The sequence below is a fragment of the Haplochromis burtoni genome, unplaced genomic scaffold (assembly GCF_018398535.1).
Source record: "Haplochromis burtoni strain Fernald_Lab_line unplaced genomic scaffold, NCSU_Asbu1 Contig_52, whole genome shotgun sequence".
In the NCBI taxonomy this organism is placed as follows: Eukaryota; Metazoa; Chordata; class Actinopteri; order Cichliformes; family Cichlidae; genus Haplochromis; species Haplochromis burtoni.
Genome location: NW_024582413.1, coordinates 2,556,546 through 2,574,113, shown reverse-complemented (window position 1 = coordinate 2,574,113; position 17,568 = coordinate 2,556,546). Strand labels below are relative to the sequence as shown.

Here is a 17,568-nt window from a genome sequence, read left to right as displayed (position 1 = left end):
TTCTGCTAACACAAGCTGTGGCTTTTGCTTGAAATCTGTCGGCCAGCTGGGGTCTTTCTGTTTAGAATTGCATGTTCTCCATGTGCTTCCGTGGGTTCTCTCTGCATTCTCGCTTGCTCCCACAGTCCGAAGACAAGCATGGTAGGTTAATTGGTGATTCTAAGTAGACCATATGTGAAATATTATTGCTGGTGGCTGGTAACCTATTCAGGGTGTATCGAAAATGTCCTGTGAGACTTTGGGTATTTTCATGGTCCTTTTGACATCATTCACTTCCAATGTTTGCTAATATGCAGTCACAAGTAGTTAATTTTTGTTGTTTTGCTTAAAGTGACTTAAATAAAAAACATACATAAATAAAAATTAACAATACATAAATAAGAGGGGTCTTCAGCATCAATTGTGAATAACTCTAATGTTCTTGTGCCACTTTACAATTGCCAGTGAGTAGAACCTGCATCCATTTTTCAGTCATTTCAAGTTGAATTGCATTGTGCCTGCGACGCGTGTTGTCAAGACAGATAAGCTTTCAGAAACAGGATGAAAGCTGTGCAAGCACTCTCTCAAATTTTATATTTAGCCACCAAAGCTAATTTCTGTTGTCTGTGCACACATCGTTTTACACTGTATATTTTTTGTGTGTGATTGATGCGAGGTAGATGAGGAGGGGGGAGCCTCACGGCCAGGACGAGGACGGTGCAAGGGCTCGGTATTGAGGAAGAGGAGGGGAGAGATGTGGAGGGGGATTAATAAGCGTTTGTAGTATTAAGTCAATGTGCCTGGGAGCTGAGGCACCTGATTAGCATGACCCCATCCTGCACATCAGCACATTTAGGGCTGGGGGAGGCTGATTAAGAGCCAATGCTAATTTCCTCTCAGCCCTGTCAATGAAAGAGAGAGGGGGGAAGACAGGGGGGAGGGATAGAAGGTGCAGGGAGATGCATTTGTAAAGAGGACAGTGTGCATGTTTAGACACGTGAATATGTTATACAATGCAATACAGCATATGAACAAAACTACTGGATCATCTAAATGTACAGAAACTGCTCAGCTATAGAAACCCATGCCATGAAGTTCCCAATGTACAGTGTTTGTCCTGACGTTAATACCAGAGAAGGCTTGCTCCTCTACAGTCGTTTATATATGTTATGTTATATATATAAAATATATAAAAGCTGAGGCAAAAGATACAGTTTATGTTCCCATGTGAGTTTTTACTGAGATAAAAATAATGAAAAAGTGCAGTTTAGTCATTTGTACTTTTAGTTTAGCCTAATTTATCACCATTTAGCATCATTTCAGAACATACAGAGCACTCAATAGCATTTTACAGACATCCCTCAACATGTCAGGTAGTCAAGTTGCTCAGGAATTATAGAGCAACTTGCTGAGAGAGGAGAACTTTTAAGATTTGTTTAATTTTATCTTTTTATCAGTTTAATTCAGATTTATTTATATAGCACCGAATCACAACAATAGTTGCCTGGAGGTATTTTACATTTTAAGGTAAATACCCTGTATGTGTCTGTTGATTTAAATATAATTTAAAATATGTTGCATTCTTTCCCCAGAATATTTTTATGTAGTCCGTAGACAGTATGACAGAATGTAGCCAGATGGGACATCACCCGCTAGGTTATAAAGTTCCATGATGAAGCCTTGGCTTGAGCACTGAAATTTCAAATATAACACGTCTCATTTTACTAGAATAGGAGAATTCTTAAGAATAAGACGTCTTGGTAAAAAAAAAAAAAAAAAAAAGGTACACATATACTGCAGTTTTATAGGAATCTGACTAGAACTCTGACTTGTATGTTCTCAGTTTGCTTTGTGAGGCCTCAGTGGTAGTAGTTTTGGGTTTCTTTTGGACAAAGGTTGCAAGTGTGGAACCACTGTGACATGAGCAGGACCAGCTGCTGGTGAAGCCCAGCCATGGGTGTGCATGGGTGTTGAGTCTCATTAAGTTGTTTGTCAGCCAGTGCAGAAGAGTGCTAGAGCTCGGACGCCAGCCCGAGCTGCAGCCGTGCCAATCAATACAGTACACACAGTATCCGCTCTCACCCTGGGTCTCTGCGAGCAGGTTGGCACGCATGATAGCAGGATGGCAGGGATGGGCGGGGCTAACCCGCTTCCATAATTCCCATCATGCTGAAGCCAGGATGTCTGCACAGAGAAAGAAAAAAGAGAAAAAACTGCACACAGTGTTACTCAAGCCTTAAAAAATAATATATTATCACTACACTGTAATGATACTTTCCTTGCTAGCCTACTTTTCTGTTGTCATAAGAGAAACCAAATAGCAGCGATATACAGTGTTCCGGCTCAATAAAATCACAGTAGGTGGGATTTAGTCCATCTGGGGAAAGTAAACTTATGCGGCATTTCTCATTTCAGCTCCTGACAGAAGAAGAAGGAAAAAAAACAGTCATATTGTTGGTAAATAGAAAAGTGCCAATCATCACAAGGCAAACAGACACCAAGCAGTAGGAGAAGAAATCAATTAAAGTTTGAGAAAAGCAGTGACTTTTAATTTTATTGGTCTTTACAGAACAATTTATACTTTAAACTGGCATCTGCATCATCAAATGTAGATAAGAAATGGATGTATAACAGAGAGGTAGTGTAAAGTACTGTGCTGGTGCCATACAGAGCTTTCCAAATGTATCAAAAACAGGTTTACCATCCTGAAGTTTCTGGAAATCAAACTCAGCCTCCTCAAACCAAATTATCAGCAGACAGCACAGCTAAAGTCAAATATAGTAAAAGCCATGATACAGCTTTTAATGTAAGTGCAAGTGAGAGCTGCAAGAAGCATTCATCACCAGAAAAGTTCCTAAACTTATGTCACGACATAAAACAGTCGAGATGCTCCACTCTCTGTGACGGTGACCTCAACCTAAATCAAAACTGTGACCTCGGTGCTAATCACAGGACTCCAGAGAGTATCCTTTCATGTGCTCTGAAGTCAGGGCTTCAGAAACAAAATGCACCGCGAAGGTCACTGCCGTCATTACATATTAGCACAGAGGTTAAAGCTGTCATTTGGATGGGATTGTTGAGATTGGCAGTGATTTGCCACTCATTTTACCCTCCTCTCTTAGCAGCTGTCTGTCAGAATTAAGCCACTTTGCTTGATAATAATTATCAATGAGACCTTTTCTATTTGCTGTGAAGATATAGCATTTGTGTAGATCATAAGCATCACTAAATGTGCACAAACAGTCATATAAAGCTAGCAGACCTTTGTATGAACCTTTCTTGGTTTCTGTAAAAGAGTTAAACTTCATTCACCAAGGTCAGGATTGTCAAATGCACGGCCTGCAAGCCAGAACTGGCACACGGCTGGGTTTAATGTGGCAGGTGTGCAGAAGAGAATAACTTTTCCTTTTTTGCAGTAAAAACGCTAAGCCCTGATCAACAGAATCAACTTTTCAGGATTTCCTTACCTGGATGATTAAGTGTGCATCAAGACTTTTTTTTAACAGTAATTTCATCCAGAAAAGCACTTGTAGTTTATGGATCATGACTTGTGATGATGTCATGATCCAAGTTCTATCTTTTCATCTGAGCCAGAGGTGTGAGTAATTGTCACTTTTACAGCCATCTTGCTGTCACAGACATGCAGTGCCTGCTATTCAGACACATTCATTTGATTGACAACAGCTGTCTTTTGTTTTTGTTTATTGTTGGGTTTTTGTTTTGTTTTTTTTTTGGGGGGGGGGGTAATAATAGCAGATTGACTGAATATAGACAGTCAGATTTGTTCATTAAATCTGAACATTTTCTCCATGCAGCTATACTTCCTTATGATGAAAAACAAAGCTTGTTTCTTTGTTTGTTGTACATAGCTTACAGTACAACAGTTTCACTGGTCTTACCCACTAAAACTTTGGCTGCATGCTGCCCATGAACTAAAATCAGTTTGAATGTGCTGACCTAGACTACTTACAGTATTACAGTGCATCAGTATTTGCAGTGCAATCACTGACAAGGGGGAATGCATGCACAATTCAACTGTCTAAACAATGTTTTTGTTCCTAATTTGCTTTCTTTTTGTGTTTGTTTGTTTATTTTTACATCGTTGTAACAGTACCTTTACTTGTCCTGATGCACGCTCAGTCATCCAGCACCTTTACAGATTCTTCCAATCGTCATTTATCTTGGCCTTGGTGCAGTTCCTCATTTCATCCTCTAACTGAATAAAGTCATTTGAGGCCATGCCTTTAAGATAGTAGTTTTCAAACTGGTGAGATTTATGTAACTAAATTTTTGTTTAACTGTTTATGGGTTCATTTGTTAATTAAGGATGGATGTGTGTCAGCCCTGCGACAGAGTGATGACCTTTCCAGGGTGTATCCCACCTCTTGCCTATAGATGGATGGATGGCTTTCATTATCTGGAACTATTTAAAGCCATGTTTAAATAATCCACTAAAATTTATTTAAAAAACAGTTTGTGCAGATACAAATTTCTAATCAGTAAGAAATCGTGTATGTATATCAGAGACAGCATGCATTAATTGTAAATGTGTAAAAGAAGGACAAAGAGGTGGCGTATCATAGACCTGTCCTTTCACCACTCACCCATCCACAGCAGTGACTATTCCCCGTGTATCTGTCAGCCTGTCAGTCTCTCTGCCTGCGTCCCCCTGGGGATGCTTCTCTGCTTAAGCATCCCTCCAGGCAGGATCCAAAACTCTGACGGGGGCTCAGCTGATCCTATAAAGATGGAAAGTGAAGATGTGAAATCCTGAGAATGTAGTTTGAGAAAGGACTGGTTTTAAATAGGTGGCCTCTCAGACATGCAGCCTCACTGCCTGGGGGCATAGTTATTTGCCCAGTCTTCATCCAACAATTCCCATCCTCTGTCCTCACTGCAGGCAACAAGCTGCTCGGAGACACAGCTATGTGAGCTTCATACAAACGATAAGTGAGCACTGACACACTCAGTATTACACGGGAGAACAGAGTGCATCCTGGCATGAAAAATCTGCAGGGACTTCAGCCTTTCTTTCTGAGATAGCGCGTGGTCAGCCAAACCCAGGGGCATGTTGGCGCAGCCTGATCCCAGTGAAGGCTCACTGCATGCTGGGAGGTCACTCTGAAGGTCGCTGCACTTTTCAGTGCACTGCTAAACATGGATGTTAGCACAGGGGATGCAGAGGACCGGAGTGGCACTGCAGGCCAGCTGACCTTCGAAGCCATCCAAATGAGTTGGAGCTTCTCGTCTTGGAACTACACAGCATCCCTTTCATTGCTTTCAGGATTTCACAGAAGCTCTCATACCTGAGGCACTCGTTCTGCAGAGACAAGAAGGGCTCAAATATTAAAGGCTTATAAAGGGTCTGCTTACATTTGCTAATGCTTATTGTGCTGTTGACTATACACTGAAAGGATTAGTTTGCTTGTTTAAGGGTTCATAAGGTGTTGCTTCATTACTATATATAAAATAACATCTTTATAAGCATTTATTTTTGGATTAATAAAAGCACATCTAATATTAGATATCTAACCAATTGCCTTTGGGCCTGAATGCTTGTTTATAACCCAGTCATTCCTTTCTGGGTTTCATGTCTTGAATTTCACAGCTTGAGTACCCAATCAGTCGTGAATTTTCATGTTCATAATAAGCTCGTCAACACTAATTGTTTATTTATTCAGTTGTTAATTTTGTAGCAATTAAATTTCACATTTAGATTCAAATACTGATGGACATTTAAATTAATAAATACAATCTGTAAAGGCTTAGCAGCAGCTTTAGGAATCAAAGCCGTCGACTGTTGTTCTGGACTAAGATGGACAAAATTCTCAGTTACATTTTGTTGCTAACCAATGTGCGTATCAGCTGATTAGTGAAATAAAGTCAAAATCGGCTTCCTTTTCCTCTCTAAGTTTGTCTGCAATTGAGCCTCTCTGAGGTTTCCTCAACTTTGGTGTCACCTTGAGATCCCGCACCGTTAAACAGCCCCACTGTCAACAATCAATAAATTTGGTTGGCCCTCTGTCCCTCTTTTGTCCCTGCAAATGAAGCTGATGGATGAAAAAGAGCCCCCGTGCCCTCACGCAGGTAATGTGCTGTGAATGGCCAGGTCAATACTTTTGGGGTTAACGGGAGAGGTGGTGAGGGAGGCAGAGAGTGAGGGGGAGGCATTTAGGAAGAGTGGTGCGTTTAGAGCGGGACACAGGAGCGGGGTCAACTCTCAGGACAACTTAATATTTAATCATCCCCCCTCACTGGTTACTCAAAACCCCACAATCCCCTGTGGATGAGCAAGGAGACAAGCGGGAGAGAGGGGGGAGGGCGAGATGACACTTTATCTCTCAAACTGCCTTGTGCTTTGACTGAGTGCAAATTAAGTGAGAGAGAGAGAGAAATGGGGGGGAAGACAAAGAAAAAATGAGATGTGGGACGTTTGCTGTGTGACAAAGATGGCGAGATGACTGTGTGCAGCAGACAGAGACAGACACATGAAAGAAAAATGGAAGGTGGCGAATAACGGCATTAAAGTCTTCTTCATCATACAGATTGGAGCTCAGTGGCCGGGCAAGGTTAAATATAACGATAAGTACATCGTGATGTTGAATGATGGCATGATGGATGTGGGTGGGACAGGGAGCAGAGACATTACAATGTCAGGTCAGAAACAGTTTCATAAAGGTGCTACTGATCCGTGAATCTCTTCAGCTCAGTCATTTTCATCCTATTATCCAAAACCAGGTGCTCCAGGTCTTTTGTTTTGATCAGCTAGGATGAATTTAAAGGAAATGTCAGAAACATGAATGCTCTCTAGGTCCTTTATAGATCAAGCACTAAGGTTTCACATATTAAATCGTTTCTATCCATGTTGCTCATAGCAGAGAAATTTTAACAAATACCACCTCATTGAAGCTCTCCGTAGATTTTTCCACTTAATTGTTCTCATTTCAATGCCCAAAAGAGTTCTTCCTGTAATTTCTGGCACCCATGTGACACCACAAATGGAAAGTAACTTTAATGGCGGGATGTTTAGTTTTAGAATCATTTGCTTGTCTCTGGTATGCTGGATGATTAACTTGAATTTTTAACTAAAATTGAAGGGTCTGATTTTATGTTTTGCCTGTTTGCCTCTGGAAGGAGACCAGAGGGTAGAATCAGGAGATGCTGGAGTGATTATATCTCTCAGCTGTCTTAGGAACACCTCGGTGTCGCCTCAGAAGTCTCTGTGTTTGCTTAGACTGCTTCCCGCGAAATCTGGAGCAGCAGGAAATAGATGGATGGAATATATCGGATTTTTTATTTTTTGTAATTGAATTTATCAGCATTGTTTTTACAATATAAAAGGTAAAAAAAATAAAGTCAAACAGTTTTTTGTTTCCATGCAGTATCTCATAATTTCTTTTTTTTAAGTACATTACAAGTTGTTTAAATAGTAACATCCTAAATAAAAAGTATGGCAGAGCATTCTTACATCATTTAAAAATATACAAGGGAATCCATAAATCCTAAAGTAAAGAGCATTTGTGTGACAGTGTGGGCCTTGCATTCATTGTCCCAGATGGCCATTCAGACAAACATTATTTAAACAAATCCAGTCTGCATTTTTCGAACAGATTTTTCTGTGTAAAATGTAAAAGCAGCAGTTTTTTTTATTGTAATTTATTTGATAACTGTCGTCTCATCCATGTACAGCGCAGAACAGAATGAACATCGTACTTTATTTAATTTTTTTCAGGCTGTTGGCAGTTTTGGAGATAAAAAAATAATAATTGTTTGTCAGCTCTGGGATCATTATAATTAATTCTATATATATATGTTTGGATCTATTAACAAACCCACCAAATGTCATATACTCATTAAAATTTAAAATATCAAATAATGCATGAAAGTGTGAATCCTCTAGGGATGAGGAGCGGTTTCGCTTTGTTTTTGTTTTGGCCTCGTAATGCCCGGAACAGAAAGGTCATGGGGTCACCAAAAATCATTAGCATTCATCCTCTGGGGGAGCACAAATCACCATACTGAATTTCAGGTCAGTGTGGTCACTAGATGTTGAAATATCTGCTCTGGACCAGCAGTGTTGGATGACACTGCTGTCCGTTACACCACTTTACATAACATCCAAAAATACAGTCATAGGCTGTTATCCAAATAGGTGCTATTTTCATACAATGGTACCTTTCACACCAAAGCTGAATGTTCAGTCTATGAAACCTGTGAACAATGTGCCTCCTCCTGTGCGCTGTCAGTGGGATGTGGATCTATAATGTAAGTATTTTTATTATTTTCTCACCTGCTCCCTACCTGCTTTTTGCCACTTTAACAGCCTTTTTATGTGAAAACCTGATGAAGACATATCCTGAAATGTTGTTGCTGATGATTTTTCGTATTATCTAATTGTCACGCAATCATCACTTGTTGTTAGTTTGTGGTTAGGTCCTCATTACCTGGCTATACCCTTTCCACACCTTATATGCTGAAAATCTTAGTTGCCAATGTCAGAGAAAGGATGCATGTCCTATCCAAACCTCTGTGTGCTCACTTCACTTTCTGCACCACTGCTTATGCAGTGTAGCCCACTCCGGCACTGCTGCTGCCAACCATGCACTGAGCTCAGTGTGCGTTTCAGTTGGTTTAGAGATACAGGAGGGAATTAGACCAAAACCATTTGTCATGGTCTCAACAGACTATCAGCACCATGTTATCTTTCTTGTGTTTGTCCATATCTCAGCTTTATGCTAAACAAGACCTCAATTCTTGATTTTTGGCTGATGTAACCAATGCGTCCTCAAGCTTAGCTTTGCCATTACCACCTTGGTGTTTTGAAAGGGAAAAGGGTGGATATGAGTGAGAAACTAAGAGACAGTGTACTGTTTTAATCCAGCAACTTGTCAATAGTTGTTCCATCTTTAAACTTTATCATACTTTTTGGCCTTAGTTGGGCCCATTATTCACAAAATCAACATTATGTTGTGTTGACTATAACTTGAGACTAACAGTTGAAACTGTGACCTTATCAGGAAATTGTCTGCTAAAGTCATAGATTAAGTTAACCAGTGATTGTTTTTCCCCTTAGATTTCAAACAAACATTTTTTCTGCACTCACAGGAGTCGCCCTCTGCTGGCTATTAGAAATAATGCAGCTTTAAGGCACTTCCTCACTGGCCTTCACTTTTCAGTCTGAGGAGTTATGGCCTATATCAGTTTATTCAGCCAATTTAACTAAGAGACTAATCACAGCATGGTTACAATTTGACAAGAACTTCTGTTTTGCCCTTAGTGAATTTCCAAGTTGTTGAGCTTCTATAAGAGCTATTCAAACTGAAGCTCTGTATTATTGTGGATGATATGAGATATATGTTTTTAAATACATGCCTTTTTACTTACCAACAGACTTACTGTATTTTAGTTTTGTCACAAGTGTCATATCAAAACTTTGTGGGTTTTTGTCATCTTTGCCTATAAAACTTTAGAAGAATTCATGACTGAATTTATCAATGTTTTCAGGTCTGAATGTCAGAAAACACCCCAGGGCATTATCACAAAGATAGACATAGCTATTATATTATCACCTATTAGTTTTAGACACTCGCATCTCTTTTTCCTTTCAGAGTTAGATATAATTATATTGGGATAAGAGGGTGAAGGGATAACTTATCAGCCAAGAGTAGAAAGATTGCTGCACCCATAGAGTGTATGGTTGCAATGCACAGACACAGATACCTGCTAATTAGTGCAAAGTGACATACAAATAATGTACTGGAATTGCCTTCATCAAAACAAAGATACATCCCTTTTGAATACCAGAGCTGCAGTTTTTGACAAATTGATGCTGCCTTCATTTATCAGCTGTAGAGTTTGCTGCTTGGAGTAAATTGATGAAGATAGTCTTGAGTGAGATCAAGAAATCAAGCAGCCAACTCTATTCTAATTGTTATTCACTTTTTATTATGACTGCATCCATCGCATACACTTTGCAGAGCCTCAGCAGTCACCTATCTTGCTGTAGTTACCAGTGAGAGCCCAGTGGAGGGTGAATGCCCTGCCAGCTGTGGCCACCACTGGCATTGCAGCTGTTAGCTGATGCCAACCAGCCCACCTGAGGGCACAAGGTAAATTTCCCACTGAGCCAGCAATCAGCCAAGAAGTCTCACGGTGCTCAGCGGGAAGGAGAAAAACGGATCCAGGATAGAGATCAAGTGAGGAGGGAAGTGATGAATGGCGGCGGGTAGGCAGGCAGAAGGGCCGCTGGGACCTCCAGCTGGTCCCCATGGAGGTGCAAGCGGCCAAGCTCCACACAGAGCCACCCAGCCCCGTGTCAGCACTTTGGGGAGAAGCTGAGAAAAGTGCTGAGGCGGCAGCAACGTGGGGAGATGAGGTGAAGTGGTGAAAATTTAACCACCCTGATGAAAGTCTAAGTGTGCATGTTAAACAGGCGAGAGGGGGAGGGATGGGGGAAATTGAAGTGTGAGAGGCAAAAGTATGGCAGGAGGTGACTGTTAGAGAGAAACTGTGTGCTTCTCAAACTCTAATTTTACCTGACACCCCAGGGTGCAGTGCAGCTCTTTTATGACCCTGGTTTGACCTCAAAAGTAACATCTTATCCCGTTTCCATTTTTTTTCCTCATGATGATTAGCTGCAAGGACACTGTTTTGTTTCAAAGACAGAGGCTGTATCCCTCTGCACTGCGGCCTGGCTCATATACATGCCAGAGTCTCGTAGCGCTTTTGTGGACCGCCTTTCACATGAAGCAACCGGTTTGCTCTGTGATGTGTGGAGAAGTGTGCAAAGGAAGAGAGAGGTAGAGTCAAGCAGTGTGATTACATAAGGTTGGGTAACAGGCTCACTGTGGGGATACACACTCACTAGACAGTGTTGATGGAGTCTTTCACAGGCCTGCTGGGGTGTTGATTAGGATGTGCTCACAAACAAGGACCAGATGCTGAAATGGATCTTAATATGCTTTTCTGTCTTTGTTTGTCGCTCCCTCTGATTTATGCTCATCCCTGCCATTTCCCCCACTTTCTTTTTTGCCCTTTTGGCTGTCCTCCCTCTGTGTGTACACCAAATCACATCCCATTCTCCATTGGCCTCCCTCTCCCCAATTTTTTCCCTCTCCCGTCTTCCACTGATTTCCAGGTGCGGTGCGAGCCTCCAGCATCTTCCCCATCCTCAGCGTCATCCTGCTCTTCATGGGAGGCCTGTGTATAGCTGCCAGTGAGTTCTACAAGTCACGCCACAACATCATCCTCAGCGCAGGGATCTTCTTTGTGTCTGCAGGTCAGTCAAACACCCGCAAAATGAAACAAAAGCTTGAGAATTTGTCAAACCATCTGCACTAATTTTGAACTGGCTGCAGACAATCATTCGCACTCACAGTCAAGCAGGCCAATTTAGAATCAGTTAACTTAGCATGCATGCCTTTGATATGTATGTTTAGTTAACTTGGAGAAACCAATGCAAACACAGAAAGGTGGTACATAAGAACCCAGGGGTTTCTTTGAGGCAATAGTGCTAACTAATGCACTGCTCTTTTTCTATGTTATGTTCTGTCATAAAGTATTCGCACTGGCATTTACTGGACAACATATATTTAAGTACTGTGTTTGATATGGCAGTATCAGCCCAATGTATCAGTCAACCCTCTGTATTTATAACCCCATTTTTGAATTCATCATTCATCTGTTTCATGAAAAACATGGCATCTTTTCACCCCAAAGCAAATAAATAACATCAGAATGCACTGACATGTAGATGAAATGTACATTTAGTTTGGGTACAAGCATATGTGCTCTAATTACAAAGCAGACAAGTACAACGCACGTAAAATTGCTTTTACTGAGCAACAAATTCACTATTTTGATACAATACAAGAAATCAATCAAACATATTGTCTTTGCTTTTGCAAACTGATGGTTACTTTACCTTAAATGCCACATAACAGTTGAAACCAGCAGGCATTATTCATAATCTGTTACGATTATCTGCTTAAAGAAGGGATAAACATTAAACAGTTGGAAGCTGGAGGTTAGACTACATCTACACTGTAAACCAAATGTTCAAAGTAATTAAATACATTAAGAAAATGTCAACTTAATTTTTTAAAAACAGTCCTACTAACTCAAATAGCTTATGTTCATCTAAAATTTTCTTACATTTGAATTAGTTCATAATTTATTGTTTTGGATCAACTTCAACTATTTTGGCTATTAAGTGCTTGCTACTTTTACTAATTTATTTAAATTATATGGCCGACATCTTTGGAAGGTTTTGATTCCTGGTGTCAGTTTGAACAACAAATATAAAAGAAATTTGTTTTCAGTCTGCTATAGCAGCTGGGTTGATTCAGATTCTGGGAAAAGACAATGAGTGAACAGGGACCGAGAATTAAAGTGTCCTTGTCTTTTATTAGTTGCTCACAGGTTCTTTCACTAACATTATCCACAAAGTTTAACAAATTGTTTTTGTTTGGGGTTTTGTTTTGTTTTGTTTTTTGGGGGGTTTTTTTGCTCTTTTTTTTGTCGCTTTTATTTCTTTTTGGAACATTTCATAAACATTTTAAACATTTAAAAAACAATTGAAAATTATTCATTTAGTGCAGTGCCGTTATTAGGCCATTATAAAAATCTGCATCAACTGCAAGCTTTAAAAACAATAACCTGACCTTTTTATCTAGGTTTGTTTTGTACTAATAAAGACTCCACTAATGCTGTAATTTCCTGTCAAATATGGAGGTCCGCCCTTGTGTCTGCAGTAGTTTGATTTTAAAATGTGAGTGGGTGGGACTGAAGACTCATTGAACCACCAATGTTTGTATCACAGTAAGTATTCTACTTTTCTTTAGATTTCACTTTTTTCCAACCCATTTTAGTGAAATGTCAGCAAAGCAATTCTCATTCAGTGACACCATTAGCTAACAGTTAATAAGCTAACAGCTAATAAGATGAGTTCACCATGGTAGCTGAGACAGACTGCTACATTTTTACTATAGACAATGTGTTATTCTGAGGTATTTGATTTTTGTTTTGTCCTTTTTTGATACAATGCTCTCTGTCCTATATAAACATTATGATGAAGTCTTTCAAACTTAAGGGGACGGAATTAATGAAAATTTCAGAACTGGAGAAAAAGTAACATAAGCTGGTAAAAGCAAAGAGAAGTTAACCTTTCGTGATATGACCATGTAGAGCAGGGGTGTCCAACTCCAGGCCTCAAGGGCCGGTGTCCTGCAGGTTTTAGACGTGTCCAGCTGATTTAAATGGCTAAATGAGCTCCTCAACATGTCTTGAAGTTCTCCAGAGGCCTGGTAATGAACTAGTTATGTGATTCAGGTGTGTTGACACAGGGTGATATCTAAAACCTGCAGGACACCGGCCCTTGAGGCCTGGACTTGGACACCCCTGATGTAGAGAGATGGCTAAACTTTTTAGGGGGGGATATGTTACTTCAGCCTTTTCAAAGTCAGAAATCTCGTTTCAGTGTCTTTCAACAACATCTAATATTACCAGAATCCAAATGTGTTAGCTACTTCACTCAATTTGATGAGAGGCATAGGTTCTTGTTCTCACCATAGCAAAGGTCATAACTTGCACTTTTTTTCCGATGTAGGTGTACTCAAAGCACCAACCTTCAAAGGGGTTCAAACAGAGCATGCCCAACACGTTCCACGCCAAACCTAACGGCCATCTTATTCAATCAATTACTTTTTTCAAATAGAAGTATCCTAGTACAGGTAAGACAGCAAAAGTTTTGGCTGAAATGTAAAATGTTAATAATGAAAAGAGATTTGAAATGAACCTCAAAGTGAGACTTTGAATTCTATTCTTGAATTCACTTTGCTTTAATTTTTTGCTTTCCTCTTTCTTTTCTCCAGCCTTACAGCTCAACCTTCAACATCATCTGTCCACTATATCCAATATTCCTCCTCTGCACACACCCAGACCATCTCAGCTTTTCCTCTTTATTTGTCACTGGGGTTCAGTGGACTCAGAACAGATTACAGTCTAGAACACAGATCATCTGTTTTTACCTACCCACGTGTAGTTTGTTCTCAAAACAACTACAAAATGCAGAGTTGTAGCTAAAATAATACATGGCTTTTGAACATAACTCCGACACAACAAAGGTTCCTGGATGGTGCTTAAAGACTTAAAGTATTATAAAGATTTGCAGAATCTCCTGCGTCACAACAAGTATAAACCACTTTTCTGATGAAGATGATTATGATGATTAACTGGAGAGGTGATCTGTCATACAATAGTCCTGTGAATTAGAGAATTAGTTTGTGATCACATTCTCTGATTCATTCAGGACGAATCAAATGAGCCATATCTGAGATGATTCAGCGGCCCTCGTTATAGTAATCTTTGACAAAAACCCACTTCATTACCAGACTGTGAAAGTCCTTCAGAGTGACTTTGTGGAGGTCTCCCAAGAACTGCTGATGAACTTCTTAGTCATGTTTGGAGTGATCTGTGCACTACACCTACTACTACAACTATTACCAAGGGACTGAACAACACTGTATTCCTTGCGAGAAACCTGTAATCTGGTAAACTGTTCCCCAAAAGTGTGCATCACCGTCTCAGAGCACAGTATTGTTTTTGTTGTTTTATTTTATTATTTTTGTTGCAATAACTGAACTTCAAGACATTTCTGATGGTCATTATTTTGAATATGAATGTTAACAAAGCAGGTTGTAAATTAACAGAACCAGGATGGTTGTACATAAGCATTTAAAAATGTAGCATTTCATCAGTTTACAGTGTAATTAGTCACATCTGCTATTTGAAAAAGACATATGTCTTTAGCATTTGATATTTTTGAATATTAACAGTGCAGTGTGTCATCAGTGGAGGCCAAGAAAATACTGTTGAACTGAAGAAATGTGCTTTTAAATTTTGAAGTACACAATTGGTTTTTGTACAGTTTGTGTGACATGTGTTTGAGTTTTCAGTGTCCAGATCTCTGAGTTTTGTGTAATTAAAAAAGATCACAAAAGTGAACAACAAATGTGACTGTGTTTCACTCATTCCTTTTAGGTAATGTCAACTTGTTCTCATGGCAGATATGAATGAAAACTTTAAGTTCTAGTTACTAAATATTTTTCAATGTAATTATTAAACATTTTACTTTTATTTTAGTGAAAAGGGTAAATGTGAAATGTACACAAAATAGTAGAGTTCTGATAAACTGAAACATTTAAGTTCATCAACAAGTTCTGCTAAATTCTTTGGGTTTACAGTGTACTTCAAAATGAGATCAAGTGAATATGTTCCCATAGAGTGTAAATGAGGGAAGCTGCTTGCTTGGCTCTGTGTAAAGGTAACAAAATCTCAGATGCAGATGCACCCTAATTTTTACTGCACAGACACAATGTTGGTGTTTTTCCTCTCAGTATTTGCTATAAAGTACTTTTTTAAAACTTAATGTTCTACACCATGAATTCAAAAGGCCATGCTGAAAACTCTCGGGCTGCTGGTCACGTCTGTCACTGCAGCTACAAGTCACTTCTTCTCTTCCCTTCCTTTCATTTCTCTTGGTCCTGTTGCTAGGCTAAAAACCACCCGTTGGGACTCATCTCTAAAAATATGGTGTCCCTGACACACTTTCCCTACAATCCATCTTCCCAGAAATACCATGTCAAACATTTCTGTGTGTCTGACTAAACTAAAAAGGCAAAGTAAGATATATAAATGAAGACATAAATATATATAAAGAGATCATATATTTGGATATATGTTCAGACACAGAATATATGCTTTATTTCAATCTAGACAAGACATAAATGTCCTTTTTTGCCACAGAAAGGGCAAAGATTAAGACTGTAACATCAGCCGTGTTGGATGAGGAGTTGGACAGGATTAGCAGACTGTGTACAGTGCCTGAATCAGCACTCTAAACATATTTGGTGTGAGCCTGAATGGTAAGTTACCAGGATTAAAGGCTTGAGTTCATCTTGACTGATACTTTGTGTCTTGTTTTCTCTTTGTCTTTTTTCCTCTATCTTTTTCTCCCAATAAATCGACAATTCTTCCCTTATTTTGTGCCCATCTTACATCTCCCAACACGTAAGGCCTGAGCAACATCATCGGGATCATTGTGTACATATCAGCCAACGCAGGAGACCCTTCAAAAAGTGACTCGAAGAAGAACAGCTACTCTTACGGCTGGTCTTTCTACTTCGGTGCCCTCTCCTTCATCATGGCTGAGATGGTGGGCGTCTTGGCCGTGCACATGTTCATCGACCGCCATCGACAGCTGCGAATAGGGGCGCGCGCGGCCGACTACCTCCAAGGCTCGGCCATAACACGGATCCCCAGCTACCGCTACCGCTACAGACGCCGCTCGCGCTCCTCCTCCCGCTCCACAGACCCGTCACATTCTCGCGACACCTCGCCGGTGGGCCTCAAGGGCTTCAGCGCGCTGCCATCCACAGAGATCTCCATGTACACGCTTCCCCGGGACACCCTCAAATCCTCCGGCACACCAACCGCCACCTACAACTCTGAGAGGGACCACAACTTCCTGCAAGTCCACAACTGCATCCAGAAGGACTTGAAAGACTCGAGCCACACCAACACAGCGAACCGCCGCACCACGCCTGTATGAGAGAGTGGACACAGGCCAGGCCAGCACGGCGGAGACCAGGAGACACGGAAACCCCTGTGGGTGGAGAACGCCCCAGGAGAAGATGGATTTCCATGTTTATAGACATTTGTTCTTTTTGTTCAGCTGCATGACTTTTCCATTACCATTGTTGAGAGAGTTTCAACAAGTCTGCTGTGTTCCTGGATTGAATGGCAGAGGACTGAGAGTGGGACAGGATGTCCCAAGGAAGTGAGCTCTGTCAGGTATTTTTGAGCAGGATTTGTTTGTGAGGTTCGGGGCGCTGACAGGGAGGGTGGGAGGGGGTGGGCATTTATGAGACAAAGAATTGGTTTCATCATTTCATTGCCCTTTGGTTTGACAGTATTGCCCCACAAGTTTGGTTGGAGCAACAGGTCAAGCTCCCCCCTCAGCCAACCTGCCACCTCTTTTATTTACTGACTGATTTGTTCATTTTTTTTGCATTAAAACTGTGAATTGTTACAGCTTGGGATTCAGTAAGAATTACCCCAATCTGTAATCTCTAACAAAGGTACTATATATACATATATATATGTATTACTTTTATAAATAAATTATTACGTTAATAATCAAGAGATACAGACTTTACCGAAGCAAAAAAAGAGAAAAAACACACACACATACACAAAAAAAAATCGAGTTAACTAAACCAAGTGCTGTTGTTAATATGAGAAAAGACTCTTTTAGTATCCTTTCATTCGAAGGTCGAGAACAAGAGATGGTCCTTCAGGTAGCAGCAGTACAGCAGCCACCACAGGCAGACGCAGACAGTAGAATAATATCTTTTAATAGAACCTTCTCGTCTTTTTCTCAGTCCCTGTTCACTTTCTTTTTTTATATGGGGGGGGTCGTAACGCGAGAGTCGAAACCCCTTAACAGAAAGAGCCAACAAAAGGGGGTTAAAGGTCACACAAAGTGAAGACTCCAAACACGACTTCTGCTAAATAAGAAAGGAAGGAGCA

General features: G+C 40.3%; 1 protein-coding gene across 1 annotated transcript in view; it reads left to right on the top strand.

Moving 5' to 3' along the window:
* The window catches only part of cacng2a (calcium channel, voltage-dependent, gamma subunit 2a), a 95,430-nt gene extending 78,534 nt beyond the window's left edge, over positions 1 to 16,896 (top strand). The window contains exons 3-4 of the mRNA XM_005921747.3: positions 11,117 to 11,257; positions 16,053 to 16,896. Of these exons, the coding sequence (XP_005921809.1) occupies positions 11,117 to 11,257; positions 16,053 to 16,588 (677 nt within the window). The 3' untranslated portion in view covers positions 16,589 to 16,896. The remainder of the gene's footprint in view (positions 1 to 11,116; positions 11,258 to 16,052) is intronic.
* Positions 16,897 to 17,568: the final 672 nt, after the last annotated feature.